At 40.2% G+C, this 23,519-nt stretch overlaps 2 protein-coding genes, 1 non-coding gene and 1 pseudogene across 6 annotated transcripts in view; 3 read left to right on the forward strand and 1 right to left on the reverse strand.

Annotated features, from left to right (window-relative positions):
* The first annotated feature begins 182 nt into the window (after positions 1–182).
* Positions 183–6,489, forward strand: nmt1b (N-myristoyltransferase 1b). Its single transcript, XM_053639022.1, has 12 exons — positions 183–1,186; positions 1,279–1,384; positions 1,543–1,687; positions 2,594–2,712; positions 2,937–3,028; positions 3,950–4,066; positions 4,140–4,310; positions 4,530–4,638; positions 4,795–4,965; positions 5,181–5,348; positions 5,440–5,577; positions 5,723–6,489. The coding sequence occupies exons 1-12, from the start codon at positions 1,149–1,151 to the stop codon at positions 5,741–5,743; spliced, it is 1,395 nt and encodes a 464-aa protein (XP_053494997.1). The 5' UTR covers positions 183–1,148; the 3' UTR covers positions 5,744–6,489.
* Positions 6,490–6,650: 161 nt separating this feature from the next.
* Positions 6,651–8,316, reverse strand: LOC128616494 (uncharacterized; annotated as a pseudogene).
* trnaq-cug (transfer RNA glutamine (anticodon CUG)) lies at positions 7,647–7,718 on the forward strand. Its single transcript has one exon. It is a non-coding gene; the product is annotated as a tRNA-Gln (tRNA).
* A 374-nt stretch (positions 8,317–8,690) lies between the features above and the next one.
* The window catches only part of svild (supervillin d), a 70,781-nt gene continuing 55,952 nt past the window's right edge, over positions 8,691–23,519 (forward strand). For 3 of the 4 annotated variants that reach the window (XM_053639006.1, XM_053639009.1, XM_053639008.1), the window contains exon 1: positions 8,691–9,255. The gene's annotated coding sequence lies outside the window, so the exon portion shown is untranslated. Of the gene's footprint in view, positions 9,256–19,333; positions 19,437–23,519 lie in introns of those variants that run through there. The other variant, XM_053639007.1, reaches the window with a different exon arrangement.

A 23,519-nucleotide genomic window follows, 5' to 3' on the forward strand; every position in this document is an offset into this window, starting at 1 on the left:
TGAGAGTTGTCTCTAAATGAATTCTTGTTAATTTGAAAAGCAACAGTTGACTCTTACAGCTGTTATCAAGCATGATTGGTGACACTGAAGCCCTCTGATGGTGGATGTTTGGAAGTACATTTCTGCATGTAACACAGGAAAACTCTTGTGCATTCATCCAGCCATTGAATACCAAGGTTTTCCTAGCTATGTGCATACATGCATTTTATTTTATTCTTTGAATAAAACTATAGTCCTTTCCAAAAAAAGTGTTTTAGGAAGGTTAGTAAAAATATAAGCTTTATTCGTGGACATAGTGGACTGGTGAGAAACGTTTAAAGGTGCACTAGTCAACCAGTTAAAATAAAATAAAATAAAAAAGCTTTAAATCTGAACTGTTACTATTTTCATTAATAATGAAAACAAACAATAGTGAAGAAAAAGTAATTTAAAAAAAACTCCAGACGTTATTCTGTACCTCATATTGCTTTATACATTTAACAATATTTTTAAAATGAGTGCAATATGGACGGTTAATCAACATCCAGTTACATGTTACATCCGGTTTCCTGTTAGAATTATATAAATGTATCAGTATGTTTTAATTTTAAAATATCAATACTAGACCCTGTAAAGATTTATATGTACCACATGTGTCTGTTTCCTTTTGTCCAAACATGATCTTCTCGGGAGCGTTTACGTGATCAGTTGTATCTTTTCTTGTTTTTTTTTTTTTTTTGAGATGAAATCCTAGAAACTCCTATAATTTAATTTACCTTTCAGTAAATAAGCAAAACTTCACCTTCAGCATGTTTACAGTTTGGCAAACTCAAAGCCATGAAGACTGCTTGGGTTAAATGGGTTAATTATCAATGACTAAACTGACTTCATTATCCACAGCAGTGTCTGTGTGCTAATCCATAGAGATTATTGATGGATATTCGTTAACCCCTGCTGGGTTCTGGTATGCAGTATGGATGTTCAGACAGCTCCTGAATTATATTGTTCAGATAATAAGGCATATCAGTATCAGGAGGGTGGGGAAAGAGAAAATAGAAGTTGGGTGGCCCCTCCCCAAACCCTGCTGCTGTGTGAGATAAGGCCTTGACTCATTTACATACACACACACACCTCTGCTATAGAAAGGAGTCGACAGAGAGACCGATTCAATGCCTGAAAATACACAAATGGCCGAGGACAAAAGCCCGTAACTGCTTTTTATCTTTACATTGTAGTGTCTGTCCTTAATGAGTTAGAGCTTGATGACTGTGTTTTTTTTTTGCTTTGTTTTGAATTCAGTGAGAAGAGCTCGGAGAGTGGTGATGCTGGGAAGAAGAAAAAGAAGCCAAAAAAGGACAAGGGCCAAACATGGGTTAGGGAGGGACCACCGGACCCTTTTAAAGTGGTGTGTACTTGATAGCAAAATATAAAGTGCATGTAAAATGCATTTATGCCACCTTAACAACTGTATCTTCTACACTGTTGTGAGCAGTTAGTATTTTTAAAGCAGCTACTCCAGGACAAATAATCAGTGATCTTGTGGATCTTTTCTAACCTGTCTAGTTGGATGCCCTCCCTGAACAGAAGCAGCAGGAGATCCAGAAAGCACTGCACCTCTTCTCTCTGAGCCAGGGTGCACCCAAGAGCCTGAAAGAAGCCAACAGGCACAGTTTCCGCTTCTGGAACAGCCAGCCAGTCACTAAGATAGGTACAGAGCTAATGACAGGGTTTATAGAAGCCTTAAATAGAAATGGATCACAATAGTCTGAGTCTGCAACTCTCCTCACTCTCACAGCACATGTTCAGACACAGTTTAAGTTTTATTATGTTTTCTGAAGGCTCTGCGGCTTGGTTCCTTCTTATCTCACTGATCTACGGGGCGGCTGTGGTTCAGGTGGTAATGCGGGTTGTCCATTAATTGCAGGGTTGGTGGTTCGATTCCCAGCCCATGTGACTCCACATACTGAAGTGCCCTTGGGCAAGACACTGAACCCCAAGTTGCTCCCGATGGCAAGTTAGCACCTTGCATGGCAGCTCTGCTACCACTGGTGTGTGAGTGTGTGTGTGAATGGATGAATGAGACACAGTGTAAAGAGCTTTGGAAAAAAGCGCTATATAAGTGCAGACCATTTACCATCTATACTCCTGCCTTGGCAATAGGTGCACCAAAAGTGTGGAACAGCTTATCCACTCATCATTAGCCGTGCCTCTTCTATATCTGTCTTTACATTATATCTGTACATCTGTCTAATATTTGGTGGTGTTTAATTTATTTAAAAGGACTGTCTGGATCAATGGGGTGTTTTTCACTTTTTATTCCTGCATGCTTTAATGGCTTCTTCGTGTGCATTTTAGTTGTCTTTTCTGTTGAGGAAACTATTTTGTACAGCCCTTCGAACAAATTTTGCTTTGAATGTGTTTCTCTTCTCACAGGTTAGTTTGTATGAAATAAAAGAATGCCTTGGTGTGGGAAACTGACATTAAATACTGTTTGAACAATATCTTTCCATGTGACGAAGGCCTTCCACTGACATTCATCTTGTGCTTCTTGAACTACTGCCACAGTGCATGTTTAGATTTGATGGTGCCTTTGCTGGCATTTCTTGTTTTGAAGGAGAGGAAGTGACATCACATGGACCCATACAGTCAGAGAAACCCAAAATTCGACAGGAGTGCTATTCTCTCCCTGAAGGCTTCTGCTGGGACACGGTGGATCTAGAAAACCCAGAGCAGGTGGACTGCAAATCTTTCTACTTTAAGTTCTCATTTCCATATCTTGCTCTCTAGTGAGCATCAGGGTCCATTTTGGTTGGAAAAGAATATGTCTAACTTTATATGATGAGATAATATTTATGTGCAATCCATATTTTCTTCCACTTTTTCTTTTTCTTTTTCTTTTTTTTTTTTTTTGATTGTCTTGTGTATTTTGATTTGGGTGCATGTGCCTGTGTGTACAGCTGGGGGAGTTGTGTACGTTGCTTAATGAAAACTACACCGAAGAGGATGACAACACACTTCGCTTCCACTACTCCCCCGAGTTCGTGCTATGGTGAGTGTTACCTCTGATGGGCAGCGTTGTCTCAGTTTACAGTATGGCTGGCGCAGCATGATTAAACGTGAAGTGTGTAATGTTTAATTGTGTTTCTTGACCTACATTATAATAACCAAATAATACCAAAGATACCTTCAAAAAACTGTGATTCACAATATCAACATGCAGTTGATCTCAATAGTTTCTCTGCTTTTTCTGGTCACGAAATAGGCTCTATTTCTATTTCTGTCTAGAGGCATAAGCACGTTTCATACATGCACTTTTATTCTGGAAACTAATGAACACTTAAACAGAAAAGGGCTGAGTGTGGGTAGACTGATGTTATATTTTACTAATACAAGACAGTACAATTCCCATATAGTTACTGGGAAGCACGTGAATGACGTGATTGCAAGTGTGAACTGTTTGGAGACTGTGAATGTCCAAACATTACTGATGAAAGTGTGAAAGTGGATATATATGTAATTTCCAGTAGTTTCAGGGGTGGAATTGGTTGGGGAAAATTCAAATGAACTAGCAAGCTGGTTAATGTTTTCGTTGCAGTTTGCCTCACAGGCTGCAGAGGGCTCTGAAAACGACAAACTGCTCCTTTAAATATAACTAAATGTATGATTGTTTTTGTTTTTATTTTTTTTATGTTTTCATTTTTTATTAAATATTTCAATATTTACACATTTTTACCTAACCCTCATTTCATAATTTCTTCCCCTAATTCCCTTAACTCTTCTACATTTTCCTCATATCTCCATTTATCTACCTTTTTATTCCATCCCTCCCCTTATTTATTATGTTAAAATAGTCTAGTTTAGTCTAGTCTATTGTTTGTTTAGTTTACTAGTGGGTTATACACCAAGACAAATTCATTATAAATGTAACATATTTGGCAAAATACACAGATTTTGATTGTGATTGTTTAAGGGCTCTGTGTCCCCCTGGTTGGCAGCCTGAGTGGTACTGTGGAGTGCGAGTGGACTCTAACAAAAAATTAGTGGGCTTCATTAGTGCTGTCCCTTCCACGGTTAAAATATACGACATGTAAGTACATTCTCATTCTCGGTTTTTGCATAGATCTCAACAGATTTTAACGATCAATTTCCAAACTCTACAGAGAGAAGAAGATGGTGGAGGTAAACTTCCTGTGTGTGCATAAGAAGCTGCGCTCCAAGCGTATGGCTCCAGTCCTTATCCGTGAGATCACCAGACGGGTCCTGCAGCAGGGCTTATACCAGGCCATCTACAGTGCCAATGTTGTGTTACCAACTCCTGTGACAAGCTGCAGGTATGAGACTTTATCAGCTTTTTCAATGCCCCACTGCATGGTTAGCTAATGTCACTCTGATTGACAAGGCAGAGAGAGATTAATACCATTCTAATAATCATTCACCCAGACACCATGGTTAATTTTGCTCTCTAGACTTTGGCCCACAGTTGGCTGTAGCATCAGATTAACCTGAATGTGACAGTTTTTTTCTCTCGCACGCTGTCTCTGCGTTAACAGGTACTGGCATCGATCCCTGAACCCACGTAAGTTGATTGAGCTAAATTTCTCAACTCTTCCACCCCACATGACCCTGAAGCGTGTACTCAAGCTGAACCGACTGCCTGAGGTGGGTCTTTATGGTGCTAAAAGATGCTGTTGATATAGAGTAATAGTTGTAATTTGGTGTTCTTTTATTTAGAAATACCTTGTTACAAGTTCCTTACATCTTTACAGTTCTCATTCAGGAGTTCACTATCTTCTTTGTCTTATTTCCTCTTGACAGATGACCAAGACTGCTGGCCTACGCCTCATGACTTTGGCTGATGTACCCAAAGTTCAGGATCTTCTGAGACAGTATCTAAAAGACTTCCAACTCCTCCCCATATTAAACAAGGAAGAGACCCAGCACTGGTTCCTGCCCAGAGATGGTATCATTGATACATATGTAGTCGAGGTTAGTTTGCATACGTCATACAGGGGACATGGGAATCTTTGAGCAAGAATACACATTGAACCTTTTCCATTCTCACTTCTCTATTCTGTTTAATTCGTCGTCAAAACCTCTGTTCTGGTGCAGGAGAGTAGAACTGTGTAACCACATTAATGAGTAAACATCTCTTTTCTGTGCTTCCATCATTCACTGACCTTTGCTGAACATTGTTCTTGCAGGGTTTCGGTGGTGTACTAACTGATATGGTTAGTTTCTATACCTTGTCTTCGACTGTTTTGAACCACCTTAGCTATCGAAGCCTGAAGGCAGCATACGCTCTTTACACAGTCACCACTGCTACCCCACTACAGCAGCTCATGGAGGATGTCCTCGTCATAGCAAAAGCAGTGAGTCTGTCCATATATGTCATCAAAGATCTCTAAGGTGGTACAGTGTTAGGAAACTGAACCTCCAATCACCATCAACTTTACCTTTCAGAGGGGATTTGATGTGTTCACTGCCCTGGACGTTATGAGAAATAAGGCATTTCTGGAACCTCTGAAGTTTACGCAAGGAGACAACACTATGCATTACTACCTTTACAACTGGACATGCCCTAACATAACCCCAGATAAGGTGACCACATTATTACAAATAGCTGTGTGATGGATTTTCTATGTTGCTTATATTATGCAGCTGCAGAATAAAATGTGTGAAAGCAGAGAGTGAAATACAAGCAGCGGATCAAACAGAGATGTAAACATGGTTGTTCCTCTTTCAGGTCGGCATGGTGCTCAAATAATATCTTCAGAGCCACCAAAGGAGAGATGGTACCAGTGAATGCTTTTGCTACTGTAATCTTTATTAAACGGATCACCTCAAATTATATCGAGATACATGTACGCAGTTCAAGAGGTGGATGTCTGGGAAGCTGGTTCAATGGTGGCAGCCGGGATGGATCAAAAGATACATATTATAGGAGTTTGTTAACATGTAAACAATAAAATATGAATAACATGTGAATGACATCTATTACAATAATTTGATTACTAACATATCAAGTCAATGGGAAACTAATGAAAATATGCATACCATCGTAATTTGTTCTTGGGGGGTACTTTAAAAGTTAAGACATACAGTATAGCCTCTCATCACCTATCATCAATGGAAATGAGATTACAGTAACATTTATTTCTAAAGTTTATTATTAAATCATGTAGATTTATTTATTAGTCTCTACAGTGGATATACAGTACAAATTCACAGTTGTTTTGTGAATAAAGTCGCAAATGAAGATAAATAATGCCAGATATTTTCCCCACATTTGTAAATAGAGAATTTGAAGAAATAATAAACGTAATAATAATTTTATAAAACACTGTAGTTACATAAATGTCCACACCATTTGAATGATTTACTCTATATTTACTCTATATTTCTAAGGTGACATTAACGATGGCAAACTGTATAACATGGATTATCTTGGCAGTGTGGTGGCATAGCATTAACGCCTCACAGCTTCAGGGTCCCTGGTTTGATCTGGGGTCAGCTGGGTTACTGTCAGTGCAAAGTTTTTGTGCATGTTTCTTCTGGGTTCTTTGGCTTCCTCCTACCTTTCTCCTACCCTACATGAGTAGGGAGATTGGCTAAGATACATTGCCCCCAGGTGTGAATGAGTTTGTGAATATGTGTATGCATGGTGCCCTGTGAGCCCATCTAGGGTGTATTCCTGGTATAGGTTCAGGATCCACCATGACCCTGACCAGGATAAAGTGGTTACTAAAAGCAAATGAGTGAGTGAATGAGTGATTTCTTGATTTCTGATTTTACATCACAAAAACCTCCAGTTTCAATAAGGGTGTGTAAACTTTTCTTACCCACTATATATCCCTTTCCCTCAGAGCATAAGAAGGCTACTGTCCTTACTCTGAAATCATCAAGCAACTTCTGATTGTACACTAATCTGGTAATGTTGATGTTCTTGAGGATGACCTGCTTCTCCAGTGTGATTTTCTTTGATTCTTTGTTTCTGTAATCTGCATTCAGATTGTGTTCATACAAGCTTTTAATAAATGAAATAGTGATTCCAGCCATTAGGTGTTTTTCTAGTTTTTAGTTGTGGAACAGATATACAGGGAGTCATGAAGAAGAATACAAAGAGTCCAGATAGTTATGATCAGTCATATTTATGGGCTGATATTCATTCCAGTTATCCAGACCACCCTTGGCATTAGTGCTGGTGAATGTGGAGAGCAGCATTCTGTTGTCTTGCTCTACTTGCATGAATCACTTGTGCTCCATCTGTTGCACAGGGATTTCTAGACCAAAACAGTGTGTGTGTGTGTGTGTGTGTCTGTGTGTGTATGTGTGTGTGAGAGAGAGAGAGCTTTCTAAGCTTGCCTCAATTTTTTTTCCATTTTCAGATGGCAGTGCAGAAATGTTCTATGAGGTTTGGTGTCTACAGAGGGCACCACAGAGCAACAACAACAAAACCCACCACCACCAACAACAACAAAAAAACAGTTAGCTGCCATACCTAGTATCTCTGATGAATTTCTAATGTACTTTGTATGCCGTTGTTTATTCTGTCCATGTAATATGTATAGCAACGACTATCCCACCCATTTCTCAAACCGTTATACTGGCCAGTTGATCCAGCAATGACTGGGACTCTTTCTTCATCCTGTAATGAGTGTACCATAAGCGGTTCCATGGTGTAATGGTTAGCACTCTGGACTCTGAATCCAGCGATCCGAGTTCAAATCTCGGTGGGACCTGCCTTATCTCTTTGACAGAGGTGGCTCAGCAGTTATTTAGAAGGTGGTTTGAGGGGAGGGTTCAAGCCTAAGCACCGCCAATCTATCACCGTTGGTCCCTTGAGCAAGGCCCTTAACCCTTTCTGCTCCAGGGGCACTGCATCATGGCTGAACGCAGCTTCCTAACAAATTATTTATGTACAGTGTGAATATGACAAATAAAGGCTTTTATGTATATATACACTGTTTACAGTGTTACAGAGCTGCCTGTTTACTCTAAGAGGATATTATTTTCACGAGCAATACAGTGGAGGCTTGAAACGATGGCAACACACGACATATCAAACGGATGATAACCAAATGACTCTCCACACGAATTTAGAGATTTTTTTTTCTCCTCGTGAATACATCACTGTAGTTTTATATTTTATGACATTACATTGGTGTGCTTATAAAATGTGTAATACCCCAGAATAACAGCAGAGGGCAGACGAGTACTAGCGCGTTCCATTTAAACTGTAGAGTTTTACACAAAACATACCTATTTCCGAATTTTCTAACTACCAAAGTGAGAAATATCTAAGGACAGAAGTATTCTGCAGACTTCTGAAATTTTGAGTGTCAGGAGCAGCTCATAACGTGTGTAATACCCGGATCACTGGACGTTACAATTAGCACGTGCATAGAAAACATTCCTCGTAGTAGCTAACTAACGACACTGAAACTAAACAATGAATACATATGGCCTGTGAAAACAACACCAACGCTATTTGTTTTCATGGTGTATATTTAAGTACAAATATGCTCATTTAAATAAAGTTTATACCACTATCTGAATCTAACTCGCTCTTCATGGTGGCGTCTTTAGCTAACTTTGAAAACCCTTCTTCTAATCTTGATTATTTTATTTAGTTCTCTTCTCGTAAACAGAAGAAGAAGCACAGTGAATGTGACTGGACGTGAGCTAAATCCCGAATGACTCCCTATATCCTATGTAAGCGCTCTACGTTGGTGTATGGAATGACGCAGGGCCTGTGTAGTGCACTATGTGTCCAGAACGCGCGGTTTGGGATCGAGCCTGAGTGCCGAGGCTTTGTGTTCAGACTGAACGCGGAACAGAGTGAAAGCTGCGCGCGGACAGAGGGCGGGATTTCAACTTTTCGAAACGGCTGGGACGTTTAGTCCATTCTGCTCCCTGAAGCCGGACTGTCAGTTGTATTTACGCGTGGGGTTTGACAGAAGTTTGTCTTTTAAAACTAGCCACATCCGAAAGCAAACACTGCAGACTTATTGTTTCAAATCCAGACAAAAGCTTGAGAAACTGCATCGCCTCTGCGCGAGCTTCCCCCCCCACTAAAAACAACAACAACAACAACAACAAAGACTTACCATTTGAATGAGAAGTGCACATTTAGTTCGGTTTAACATTCAGTGCAGTCAGGAGGAAATGCACTAATGAGCCAGTGTTACTGCTGCAAACTTTGACTGGAGAGTTGAGTCCTGAAAGGGAATGGAGTAGCTCTGAACTCCTGCCTGATTGGGAATAAACACTACACAGGTAAGTGCTACCTGACCTTGCTTGTATCTGGGGCTGTATTTGTTGATCACACTCTTTCTAAACCTCCTTCATTCTTTGCTTGAGCATTGAAATTTTATGTTAATGATCCTTATGTTCATGATCTCTCTTTCTCTGTCTTTCATACTTTGTGTGTAAATGGTGTAAATCACAAGTGTGGTTCAGGATTCAGGAGTTTATTTCAGTATCTCTCAGGTTCTCTCTGTCTGTTCATCCTGGTAGGTTGCTTGAGAAAAATGTGAGGATTTCCACTCTGCTATATATGCTGAAGGTTCTGTTCTGGTGTTTCCTCTTAAATATTAATTAAGATCCTCGTCTTTCTTCCATTCGCTGGAACCGTATGCATGATGAGGACATGCACAGTGTCATTATGTCAAAGCCCTTTCCGAGGAGGACATCTGGACAGCGTTCCTCCGAGCTTCTGGGAAAGTGTTCTGTAAGGCACCTGCAAAAACAACAGCAGACGCAAACAAGCAGAAAGGCTCGGAATGACTTCACCACATCACCCAGCGAGTACTGACTCACGGATTAGGGAATTGAGCTGTTGCACAAGAGAACCGGTTCATTATTTTGCAAACAATACTCTATAGATTTTTCACACTGAACAAAATATTCTTGTGACTTCTATTATTGTGTGTGTGTGTGTGTGTATTTGCTTTCTACATTCCCTGGCTTTAACATATAGGCCTTTTTTTTTTTTTTTTTACAATAAGCAACTCTAAAAAAAAGGAAAAGTCAAAAAAGCACTAAATCCAAGCTGAAGTACCTCATGAAGAGTGTCGTAAACCTTTCGTAATACATGAATAGACACGTCTCTAACGTGACGTGATCTGTGATCTGACCGTCAAATAAATTCAATTAAAACATGTCCTCAGGTGAGCAATGAATGCAAAGGAAGTGATGGAAGGGCAGATAAAAACAAAAACAAAGGGGTGAAAAGGGTACTTGGCACTGTACACACATACTGTACGCGCACACAACAAACTGCTGTCTGTTAGACATGCTGCTGAATACCTTAAAAGCTCAGACAAGTCCTAGCAGATATTTAAATCAAAGGTTGAACATTCCAGGTTCTTCTCACCCACCTTGTTTATTTTGATCCGTGTAATGGAAGATGTGCAAACAAGCATCTTTGTTACTAGTGCTCAAGGGATTATGTCGAAATGTGTGAAGTGTCATCTCTGAGAGGCCGAGGTAAAGCGGGACGTTCCTCATTTTGAAAGAACACCACTAATGACGTAAAGATGATTGTTCTTGGCTTAGAAGAATGGAAGACCTTTTTACCTGCCTACTTTCTTTTATATTCGTGTTTTGCTAGCAGTGTATATCCAGTCCGTACAGGATTTTATGATGTTTTTTTTTGTGTGTGTGTGATTGGTGAGGCCAAAAATGCTTGATATCGCTTCATGGTTAAATTCCCCGGCGACACTTTCTTCCCCGGTATACTTTCTACTTCATAGCATGAAATATTGTTATATAGTTTAAAGTCTATATCACTCATCCCTAGTAACCATACAGTTCTCTGTGGAGAAAGTAAATACATCATAAACGCATGATCACTAATGTTAGCTGGCCAGCTTGTTGCTGACAAAACACAAGCTTTCATGGATAGCTTGAACGTGCCGAGCTTGAGTTCTGAGCTCAGACTTCCCGTTTCTGAGTTGAGTCCAAACAGCATTATAGTATGCCTATTCACTTGGACTGACATAATAAGAATGACAGGCATAGAGGCCACACCTCCTCTAATTGAGTTGACAGGTATTTATATTATGCCTCCTTCTCTGCATAGACTTGCACACTAGCCACACCTATTTTACTGGGGATAACTTACATGGATATTGTGCCTACTTTTTCCGGATAATACTAAAGTAGTAATAAAAAGAGATGCGTGCGTACTGTTCAGAAAGCTGTTCCAGTGCCAGTGTGGCCTGCGACACATTGTGATTCAGAATAATTCAGGCCGATTCAGTTTCCTTTTGGAATAAGAATGGAGTGAATGCATTCATACTAGACTTTGTCCTTATTATTTTCTTCATATCGTCCTTCTAAAATCACATCGCAACAGAACTGCCCATATTCACCTGTTTTGGTTTTTTTTTTTTTTTTTGCTCCACCCCAGCTGAGAAAATAGTGAGTTGTAAATCCAGTGTGACTGCTACTTTTCCATTTGCAGTCCAGCCATTCTGGATTACACACAGTGAAAACTGAGATACTCTGAGCCCTGCCTGGTTTTATTCGAGTATCCTAAAGCCACAGATTTTCGGACTGCACTTAATGGTTGCTGGGAACTGATACAGCAAAATGATCGACCACAATCCAACATGGACCGGGTCTGTATTTAGGCATTTCCAGAGCAAGCAATTTGTGTTTATAAACATGTTTGTGCCTCCATAGTTGTGCAGGATCTTCTGCAAGACATTCATCTCACTCCAGATGTTGAGACATCTTATTGGAACCTTCTGGAATGTTTACAAGCAGCAGGGCTTTCAGTATGGGAATGCCTTTGTGTACAGCTCAAGTTTAACACTTAATCGCCTCATATCATTACAAACTGGTAGGATTTCGCTGTAATGCAGCTCAAAGAGGATAAGACGCAGGCCCAAAAATGAGCCTGGAAGCAAAAATGACAAATGGATACAAGGTGTTATACTGCACATGTATTCCTAGTCTTGTTCTAATGTTCACACTGAACGCCTGAATCGAAATCTATCTAAAAACAATACCAAAATGCAGGCAACGATTCCAAAGAGTCACGGTGCAATCTGTTTAAATGATAGTTTGCAAAGGTGATTAGTAATCTATTTCCTGATTTAGTCAGTAGTTTCAACAGCAAAGCAAATTACAGGTTTATATTAAAATATTAAAACCCCCGTTCTAACACGTTATCGTTTCCACAATGATGTGAACGGCGTTCGGGCCGCAGAAACTGACTCGGGAAAGTGTGTAATCGTTGATATGGGGGATTGTTCTGTGAGAAGACGTTTATTTAACGTTTATGGAAGGAGTCTCCACTGTCAGCGCTTTTTGTGACCGCCAGAGATGAAGCTGTAACTTTAGGTTTTCCGATATGGGAACGTTTCGGTTTCTCAGTACCATAACAAGCTGCATTTTTTTGTAATAATATTTTCAAGAGGGAGAATAATAGAGAGGCTGGTGAGGGAATGACAGTTTATAGCTGTTAAAACGTATGTGATAACAGGAACTAACTTGTTTCAGGGATGTTCCACAACATTAAAGGTAACTATAAATGGATAAAAAAGTATGATTTGATGTTATTTAATAAATAAGAAAACTATTAGCAGCAAATTGCTATGGTGCAAGAGGAGTAAAATTGATGAGCAGTCCGTACAGGTTTTTTTTTGGGATTGTTGTGGCCAGAAATGCTTTTGTTGTGGCTTATTTAAAAATTTGCGATGCAACTTGCTGAGTTTTTTGTGTGTTTTTTTTTCTTTCCTAGTGATGTTTGTTAGTTAATGAGACCGTTTGACGCACGCGATTTGAAGAGAACTTTGGCTGAATGCCAAATGTGATGACGTCTCTGGCGTGATTTTGAAAAATTGCAAGCTCCTTCGAATATTGCGGGGTTTGCTTGATTTTGCGTTAATTTCTGTGATTGCAAAATCTCTAAATCCTGGAGGAACTGTTTGAGCCAATTTATTGTATTCAATACGGCAACCGAGGGAAGACTGTGTTCTAGTTAAAGATCACTTTCTACATGAAGGATGGTGTGCAGCAGTAATCTGAAAATAACTGCCTTTACCACCTCTCGTGTTCTTCCTCCACACCACTTTTCGATCCAGTGACAGTAATTGTGGCTTGGCTGGGAAATCCTGCACTGTAAATATTTAGTCCTGCTGAGGACGAACATGACAGCGCCAGGATTCTGTGATGAAGAGCTTGGGTTCTGGAGAGCAGAGTGATTCCAATAAGACCCGTTAAAGCCCTTAGTGCTTAATATCATCGTTTTAATAGCTGCTGACATCCTGTGATGTCCGTGCTGCACAGCTGGTCACTGAATGAGGAATTCAACAGCACAGCTGGAACTACGTAGTAACGTTACTTTGCTGCACTTCCCTCTTTTTTCGTACAGTTCATTGAACAAAGATATGGGAAGTCGGTATAAGTGACCTTAATATTAAACTTGCTGTTCCTACACATTTACTTCCTCTTTAGAGGTTTTGTCAGACAATGACCGAACAAGAATTAAACAGACTGGGAAAAAATACAGCAAAATGGCATGAGACATGAACTAAGACTGGGAAAAAAATGTTGCTGTAATTTCAGTTTGTCTTTAAGATATCAATACTTAGTAGTGTTAAAATAGTGCACGGCTACAAAATGCTCGCTCTCTCCTTAGAGAGTTTTTTAACTGCTAGAGACATGTTAGTCTTTAAAATTCTTGGCTCAGACCCCTTCTCCTTTTCTCCTACCACACCCTCTTTCTTTCCCCTTTTTGCTCTCTGCACCAGAGTCATTTAATCTCCACTCTTTCAGACAGTGTTGGGTCTCAGGACACCCCATGAGCGTAAACAGAACCCCCTTTTATCTCCCGTCCTGTTCCAGATTTTCACCTGGAGTAAATTCACTTGAGATTGATACCATCATTAAAAGCAATCAGCTGGAACGCTTGGATTAGTGTAACTATAGCAAAATCCACTCGTAAACTCTGACCAAGGAGAATAGGACAGGAAGGATAGGAATATCTCTCTGGATAATGGTGTGTGATATATGCTAAATCTGACCGTTTTGACCTTGTGGGGATATTTGGCTGGTTTGCATGAGGCAAGCTCCTTTTTTGTACATGCTTTAACATGCTTGTACAGCTATTAAGAAAACTAAAAGAGACAAAAGGTTACTGAGGTTAAAGTTAGGTTTAGGTATAGTATAGCATTAATTAGCCAGTACCTCGCAGAAATGAACACAAAATCAAGCACAAATTACTGCAGATTTTCCGCAGATTTGGGCCAAGACGTGTCATGTGACGTCATCACAAAGCGCATTCAGCCAAAGTACTCTTCAAAACATGAGTACAGCTAAAAGGTCTCATTTACCAACAAACATCACTGTGAAAGTCCATGCAAAACTATTTCGTGCACCTCTAATTTTGGCCGCAATAATCACAAAAACTGGGTGAAATCCTGTACGGACTGATTATACGCATTAATGTCTATGGAAAGTCCTCATAAGGATACTAATACATTCGAATGACCTCAGAAGTGAGAATTTGGAGCTCGGAAAGATGTCATTTTTTTTTACCTTTGTACATTCAAGCTATTAAATAGGGGGGAAAACGTGGATGCGTCCATGATCAGCTTTTGTTAACAAAAATCTAGCGAGCAAAAAGTCATGAGTAATGTACAACCCTGATTCCGAAAAAGTTGGGACAGTATGAAAAATGCAAAAACAAACAAACAAAAAGAGTCATTTGAAAATTCAGTTCATCCTGTACTATATTGAAAACACATTATTAACACATTATTTGATGTTTTACTTTGTGAATTTATTTTATTTTTGAAAATATACACAATATAAATCTGATGACTGCAACACACTCCAAAAAAGTTGGGACAGTCGACTGTTTACCACTGAGTAACATCATCTTTTCTTTTAATAACACTTATTAAGCGTTCGGGCGCTGAAGACACCAGTTGCTTAAGTTTAGCAAGCGGGATCTTCCCCCATTCAGCCATTATGCATTTCTTCAGCGGCACAACTGTACAGGTCTTCATTGCCTTATTTTGCACTTCATTATACACCACACATTCTCAATCGGAGACAAGTCAGGACTGCAGGCAGGCCATGCTAGCACCTGCACTCTCTGCTTACGCAACCATGCGCTTGTAATCCGGGCAGAATGTGGTTTGGCGTTGTCCTGCTCTGGATGGCAGCAAATGTTGCTCCAAAATGTGTACATATCTTTCTTCATTAATGGTGCCCTCACAGATGTGCAAGTTATCCATGCCTTGTGCGCTGACACACCCCATACCATGTCAGACGCTGGCTTTTGGACCTTTTTGAACAGCTTTGGCCGGGAGAACATGACGGTTGTTTTGAAGTGTTGACTTGTGGGACCACAAAACACGATTCCACTGTGCTACTGTCCATCTCAGATGAGACAAAGCCCAGAGAAGACGGCGGCGCTTCTGGACAGTGTTGATGTGTGGCTCCTGCTTTGCATAGTAAAGACTTAACTTGCATCTGTGGATGTGGTTTTTGGCCTTGCCCTTTCCGCAACGAGATTTGACCGGATTGTTTGAATCTTTTAATTATATTGTGCACTGTAGAAGGTGAAATTCCCAAAATCCTACAGATTTGTCTTTGGGGATTGTTGTTCTCAAAGTGTTGGCAGATGGCGAGTCTCGACCCATCCTTGCTCTTGAAGTACTAGGACTTTTTGGAGGCTCCTTATATGCTATGATTAGACGATTGCCTCACCTGTTTCACATCACCTTCTTATTTCAACTCGTCACATCGCTATTAGTCCTAAATTGCACCTGTCCCAACTTTTTTGGAACGTCTTGCATGCATCAATTTCAAAATAAACATTTACCTTCAAAAAAACTATGCAGTTGATTAGGTAAAACATCAAATACCTTGTCTTTATACAGTTTTTTTGTTTAAATACAAGTCAAAGTACATTTACAACTCACACCTCTTTGTTTTTATTAGCATTTTTGATACAGTCCCAACTCTTTCGGAATTGGGGTTGTATATTTACCACTGCAAAACAGCGAACTGTGTAGTCACCATTGTAGATTTAACAAGCTAATACGTCTGTATGTTGATTGACTAAAGCGAATACAAACATACAGTGTAACTCATTTAAAAGTAAAGCAGTGCTACTTTGTTTACTGTTCATGCTGTGAGCAGCCATTTTTATGTCACATGCTGAACCCAGGGTTGAGGAGACCTCTCCAAGGAGTTTAAGGGATGTTTTCTTTTTTTCCTAGTCGGAGATCAGAAATTCTGACTTACGAGTATTAGTCAAACTGAGCATAAATCTAGGCTTGGTATCGCTCTCTCTCTCTCTCTCTCTCTCTCTCTCTCTGTTCTGTAGTCGCTTCCATTATCACAGTGCAGCATGCTGGAAATCTCTCTGACAGAAACAAGGTTGCACTCTTGAGGAAATTAGTGACAAAGAGAGCCATCTTCAAGCCGACGATATGGTTAACTGTAAAACAGTGATGTCTTTTTCATGGCTGTCTGCCCTGCAGAGGAAATTCTAACGTCTAAATGGCCAGAGTATATCTGATCCTCTGGGCTGATAGAGCTTCCGCTGCCACGCCCTTCCTCTTTGTGCTATCCGAATACAGAAGGCTTTAGGGGTTAAGAGTGTGTGTTATTCAGTGTGTTTACTCAGTCTTGCATTGCATTTGTGAAAATCCTTGGTGTGAGAGTAAATACCTGGTTTTGCAACACTGTTCTTAAGTTCCCGTCTTGCCTAAGCGTGAATGGATATTCTCTCACACTTTATGATTTTATAGCCTTGATTTGGTGCGTACAGTATCGTAGGGAATAAGTTGTAGTTTGTTTAGTGAATGTGTGTGTTTTTGCTCTACCCTTGTTCTGAAGAGTGTAAACAGCCAGCTGGAAGCAAAGGACAAAGGGCTGAATGGGCAGAGGCACTGATCCAGGAACAAATATTGCTCTAACCGTTGTTTGTGCTGACACAGGCCTCCGTAGGCTGGCATTGCAGTTTGTGTCTTGTTGCATGATCTGAAACGATGATGAATGCCTTATTGTAATGAGCACCCAGATAAAAGAGGTGATCATTTAAAAGATTTAATAGTCCAGACTCAGTGGGCTGGAGTGGAAGCAGCTTTTGGCAGAGACAGGTTTTGGGGAAAGGGAAGTATGCAGAGGCATCTGGGGTGTAAATGAGCACAGTTTAGCAATATATCTGTGTATGCTATGAATTCTGTGTGGTGTGTGGGTGTTTTAGCACAAAGTGTAACCCATCCATCCAATTGCTGTATTTCCTGGAATACTAGCTGTATATTTTGCAGGCAATGTGACTTTTAATGTGAAGCGCTTCCATTTACCCATTAGTTTAATTGCAGTAAGCCTACTTGTTCATGTGTTTATGGTACCTGTGATACTCCAGCAGAGAAGATAGTCTTGTTAGCCGTCACACAAAATGAAATCACATGCTTCAGTCATTAACGACAAAGTCTGTAGATGTAGAAAAAGCAGAAATTGTAGCCGTGTTGAAACCTGAGACATGCAGGTATGTGATGCGGCGACATCCTAGCGCTGTAAACCTGAGACATATGAGCTTAAATAAATATGTGATATCAGTATGCCGTATGTTTTTTTTTTTTTGCTGTGACATTCCCAAGAATCGTCTATTTTCACAGCAAGAGGACATTCAAGGGACATCGCCAATGAGCAAGTACTGTTGGACTGTTGTTTTTACGTGTCAACAAAAACAGACCACCTGGAATAAATCTAGCCTCAGACGCACGAGTTTACACGCTAAAAATGACATCCTGCCATTACACTACGGCACTTTGTGCAGAGTCAGGCAATCGTCGAATGTAGAAATGCTTGAAATATAAGACTTCTCCTGTTGTCCATGTGTAAGCGCATGTTGATATCTCGTTTACTCTCCGCTTGACGTCCTCAAACAAAACGTTTGAAGTACTTTTAAACACAGGATGCCACAAAACCCATTAACTTTTCCAATTCAGTCACTACGTCTTGCTCAAAAAAGCACGCTCATGACACAGTGTTCAAAAGAGTACAATATCCCCAGACTGCCTAAGGCTGAGATTAACTTGGCACTGACATATCATCAAAAAACCCTTTTCCATTATCGTATCAGGAGCGTTCCGTCAAACGAAAACTACTTATAAAGAGAGAATATTATTCGAAATGATATTTTTCAGAGCTGACAGAGGAATAATGAAGCCAAGTCATTACGCCACATCAGCTGACTTCGAGTACTTTAAATGAAATGAAATCAAGAAGCTAACCAAGCGAGGGTCATTTAAGTACCATTTTAGAGACAGTGTGACAGAACATAGAGCATTGGATTCAGTACCTACTGCTCGGCCACTGATACAGTACATACTGATCAGTATATGTGTCTAGTATGAATACAGTCTTGAAATACTACATCCACCATGTTGGCATTGTTGTCATATGATTTACGACATCGTCATAACCGCAAAAACTTATAGAGCCAGCCTGATTAGAGCACTCTGTGGCACTTGTTTTTTCTTGTTTAAATGTTCAACAAGTTTACAGTTAATTCAGGTGTTGTTAAACAAGTACGGTTTAACCACAAGAAGCAACGTTTAATACCTATAGCGCTGGACTTAAAAAGAGCCGACGCTGCCTCGTCCGCGCCAGTCCCGTTGCCTTATGGGATAGCACAGTAGGCTTTTCGCCTACTGTACAGTAGGGTAGTAGAGATATTCGGAAGCAGCCTTTATACTGCGGAGTGACTTATTGACTGGATGTTATGGAATTAGATAAATTAGGCCCCCTAATTTATCTAAATTTATTGCAATTTAAAATTGCAATGACAAAAAAAAACACCCTATCTTCATGCCAGTCTTGATCCATGGCCATTGGACAATTGATGCCTTGAGGTGAAAAGTAAAAAGTACCTGTAATCTTTATCCAATGTTTATCCATTTTTCTCCACTTGAGTCTTCATCGCTCAACCTCATTCCAAAGCAATAAAACCACCCACTAACACATGGTGGAAGGGTGCGGAGGAAGGGGTGGAGAGAACAGAAGAAGAAATGGTGGTTTAAAGACGAGTCTGCAACGGGAAGCATATTTGCCGTGTCCCTCACTGAGTGGCTGGTGTACTGTACATGGTGTGACGAGCTCGGAGATGTCCGCTATGTGTTGGCCAGACTGTTATAGTGAACTGCTTTAGGCCTAAGCCACTGCTTAGCACATGTAAATGTCAGATTGAGTTACTGGATTACAGACTGATGAAGCATGCTGAGACCCCTCTCCCCATGGCTGGTCACATGAGCCGCAACAATCACAAACGCCCTCACACCCTCTCTCTCTTTCACTCTCTCTCTCTCTCTCTCTCTCTCTCAGACACATTTGCACTTTCTCTATTAGCTCATTTGGTTTGCTCCTGCTTCCTGGGCTGAGACCAAATATGTGGATGGAGAGCGGTGTGTGACTGAGAGCAGGTAAGAGCATTTAGAAAGCAGTTAAGTGCTGGTTGCTGTATAATGCTTGTTTTTTTTTGTTGCTCTTTTGCTCATGGTAGTTGTTGTGAATTGCCAACAAAAGATTTTTCGATATACTATGAGTCAAAATTTTGGACACGCCTGATTATAGGAAGGTTTGGTCATTTCTATTATTTTAGAATAATAATAATAAAGACATTATAAATACAGTGAAGACACTATTAAATAAGGCATTTGAGACATGCAGTGGCGAAGAAAAGTGTAAAACGAATACAAACTATGCATTTTAAATGCTTCACAGTATTCCTGATGAAACTGCGCACACTTTTGGCATCTTCTCAGTCAGCTTCATGAGGGAGTCAAAATGTAAAAGTTCCCAAATAAGTCTTGTGACTCTTCTTAAGTTCTAAATGAAAACTACTTGTTTTGGGGAAACAACGCAGTTTTATGAAAACTACATGCTTCACTATTTCCATTTGAATTTCAACCATAAGCATAAGCCTTTATCAAAAGCAGTATAAGGCAGTAAAAAAAAAAAAACCCTCAGGCTTCCACATAATATGATACGATTGCTGATCGTAAAGTAACATTTGGCAATGCTATTGAATCTGCTGTGCTTACTGTATGATCCAATACAATATGATTTAGTAGCCTCTGGTTGATATGTGACCACCTTTGTTCAGAATCTGGGGTGGGCCTTCCATTAATTCCGCAGTGATGATGATGATGTAGAGAAGGACTATTTGAAGTATCAGGCTACATCCAATTTAATCCGGATAAATTTGAAAACATCTTTTTCTGTACGTTTCGGCCTTGCCTCCACACCGAGACAGCATTTTTGTCAAGCGAAAACGGAGCTTTTTGAAAACACTCTCCCAAGCGGATACATTTTGAAAATGGTGGTTATGCGTTGTAGTGTGGACTGGGAAAACGGCGATATTATAAAAACTATGACGTCTTTTTAGTCATTCATCTCAAAACAAACAAGATGGCGGACGATGTTGTACCGCAGTTGTTGTGCGTGCTATCCAGAATGATAGTCTTGTTAAAGATTAATGTCACTTTGTACAACCTACAAATTGCATTTTGAAATGAACGCCTGACAGAAACCACGCAGGCCAAAGCTTCTCACGTTTTTATACACGCGCAGTATAAGAATGCAATCGTTTTCAGACGTTTCAGTGTGGACGAGCAGTTTTTGGAAGACAGTTGAAAATGCCACTGTAGACGGAGAGCGTTTTCAGATCTATCCGGATTAATGTGGAGTTAGCCTCAAAGTTACGGGCAAATCAGCTCGATAACAATATTTGCACATCAGTTTAAACATCTGAATTATTTTCCCACGCCAGTTGTCTGTCCTTTTTCGAGAATCGATTTATGATTCTTTCAAGCGTCGCCTTTTCAATCGATGCTTTGATCCAAACTGTCCGATCATGACACCTCTAATACATTATATCACATTGTTTTATAACATATTACTTGAAGACATTTTCATGATATGCAATATGTAATATGCTCTAACAGCATAACATTTCAAATATACCTTTTTTGCAAATCAGCAACAGTGTGGTCAGGAAATTGTGTGGACATTTCTGTAGTGTCAGTGGTTGCTTTCGCTGGTGCATACATGCAGTTTGTAAACCACAATTTGAAAACGTTCAGCTCCTAGTTTTCACGTATGTGAGGTCTCACTTATTACTGAGTAACTTTATGTCCGTGTTTGTTCAACACTGCTCATTTGTTTAATAGGGTTATTGTTGGCAAGGATTTGCATGATGTTTCTGGTTTGGTGATGCTAACGTACACCCAAAACTCAATACTGTGAGTGCTTGCTTCTGTATAATACTGTTTAAGTAAAACATGATTTTAAATTTGGCACTAGGGGTGGGCATTATGGCAAAAATATTATATCATAACACTTCAAGACGTCTTTATATATACTGTATATCACTATCGCTAGCTGTCATTTTGCTAGGGTTTGCTCAGAAAATTCAAAGTGCTACTATAGACTCATTTTTTAAAGCATTTTACACTCAAAAAGTTACTCTTTACAGTGAGCAACAAAGGAGTTATAAAGCACTTGATCCCAATATGATGCCAACTATGGTAGTATAATGATGTTATTATATCACAATATTAATATGTTCATATTGCCCAGCCCTAATTGACATGCTGGGTGTTGAAAAGATCTGAGAGAATGATTTATCAAAGGTGGGTGCCTGTGTGCAGACATTAGGCCTCTGTGCTCCTCTGTTGTTGACCCAAGAGGCTTTGCTCTGGCTTTGAGAGAGAAATGGAGTTGAGCTCATAACTGCTGGTTTGCATTTGCACATCCATCACAGTGATGATTCATAGTATCCTGGCTTTGACCCTTATACAGAAAGGAACTTCATGCCTTATTGCGTAGGTGTACCAAATGCTTGTTTGCATATGATGGCTGTATTGTGTCAATGAAAAATTCACTAATTTACATTAAATAACCCCTCATACTATTTTAGGATCAGTTAGTTAGTTAGTTACAGTTACATTTACATGGCACTTTACATAGAATGGGGGGGGGGGGTCTCCTCAACCACCACTAGTGTGTAGCATCCACCTGGATGATGCGATGAGAGCCATAGTGCGCCAAAACATCCACCACACACCAGCTATTAGAGGAGAGGAGAGAGTGATGTAGCCAATTCAGAGATGGGGATTATTAGGGGGAATTTCACCAGGAAGTTCCCAGTGGGGGAATTTCGCCAGGACACCAGGGGTATACTCTTTATGATAAGTGTCCTGTGATTTTTAATGACCACAGAGAGTCAGGACCTCGCGTTTAAGGTCTCATCTGAAAGATAGTGCTGTTTTTACAGTATAGTGTCCCCGTCACTATACTGGGGCATTACGCTCTACACAGACCACAGGGTGAGCGCCACCTGCTGGCCTCACTAACACCACTTCCAGCAGCAACCTTAGTTTTCCCAAGGTGGTCTCCCATCCAGGTACAGGTACTGGAGGCTCAACCTTGCTTAGCTTCAGTGGGAAACCAGGCGAAAGCTGCTGGGACATCTGGCTGTGGTTCTGTATAAGAACCATAGCTTACTGTTGGAATAGTGATATCAAAAGTAAATAAAGGATGGCAGTAAATGATAGAAAAACCTGGATAACATTTTGATTACCATCATTACAGCATCCTTAACCTTATAAAAATGTTGCTGCCTCCAATTGTTCTGGTCTGAGTGTAGATTTCAATAGATTACAAACACGAGGAGTTTGATATGAGCAGGTGACAGGTCCAACGTGTTACTCAGACTCGTAAAAACTGTAAAGTATTAGCTCACAGCACCGCACTAATTCTCTTACATCATGCACACGTTGAATAAGATTCAAGGACCGGCAGCTACACAGCGTAGATGGTGGTCCCTAGATCTGGAAGAAAAGCAAACAAGCCGAGCCATGGAAGCGGAAGGAAGAATGTGGCATGAGTCTGCGTGTCCGGTGTCAGGGGAAAACTGGTGTCAAAAGCATGCCCTCGGACCAGCTATGTTTAGGCTGAGTATTGGTAGAGCTTATATTAGCTGGCCCTTCATGTACAAGGAGCTGCCAACAGATGTGATTTATAAACTAAATACATTGGGCCTCTTTTTTTTTTTTTAGCAAAGTTGTGTGTAAATGTTTGCATAAGACAAACCTGAAAAAAAAAATGGTGTGACATGGAAATGGAAGGGAAAGAAGTAAATCTACACTGTAGCCACATACCCAGCTTGTATCCAGCTTGATAAATAAGGCCTACTGTTCATAACATAAAAAAGAATTGCCTGCAGAAAAAATGTCACAAACCATGCAACGTGTGCTTCCTGTGAGACACATGAGGCCAGATATTACATCGTTTTAAACTGCCAGTCATGCTACCTTACAGGGCTGCTCAAAACGCTCTGAGGAAAGAGTTAACTTCCGCATACATGAGCTCACAGACACCCAGTATTGGTTATTGTCGCTCTGATTGACGAGAGAGAGAGAGAGAGAGAGAGAGTAATGGCATTCTTCCCTCTCTTCCCACTCTATTGGACTCCCTGCCATGGATGGCTGTGGTAAACTATA

Source organism: Ictalurus furcatus, chromosome 13 (genome assembly GCF_023375685.1).
Source record: "Ictalurus furcatus strain D&B chromosome 13, Billie_1.0, whole genome shotgun sequence".
NCBI lineage: Eukaryota > Metazoa > Chordata > Actinopteri > Siluriformes > Ictaluridae > Ictalurus > Ictalurus furcatus.

Coding starts and splice junctions, on each gene's coding strand:
- nmt1b (XM_053639022.1), top strand. CDS start 1,149: ATGCCTGAAAATACACAAATGGCCGAGGACAAAAGCCC. Junction 2,713..2,936: donor ATCTAGAAAACCCAGAGCAG/GTGGACTGCAAA, acceptor CTGTGTGTACAG/CTGGGGGAGTTGTGTACGTT. Junction 4,067..4,139: donor ACGGTTAAAATATACGACAT/GTAAGTACATTC, acceptor CAAACTCTACAG/AGAGAAGAAGATGGTGGAGG.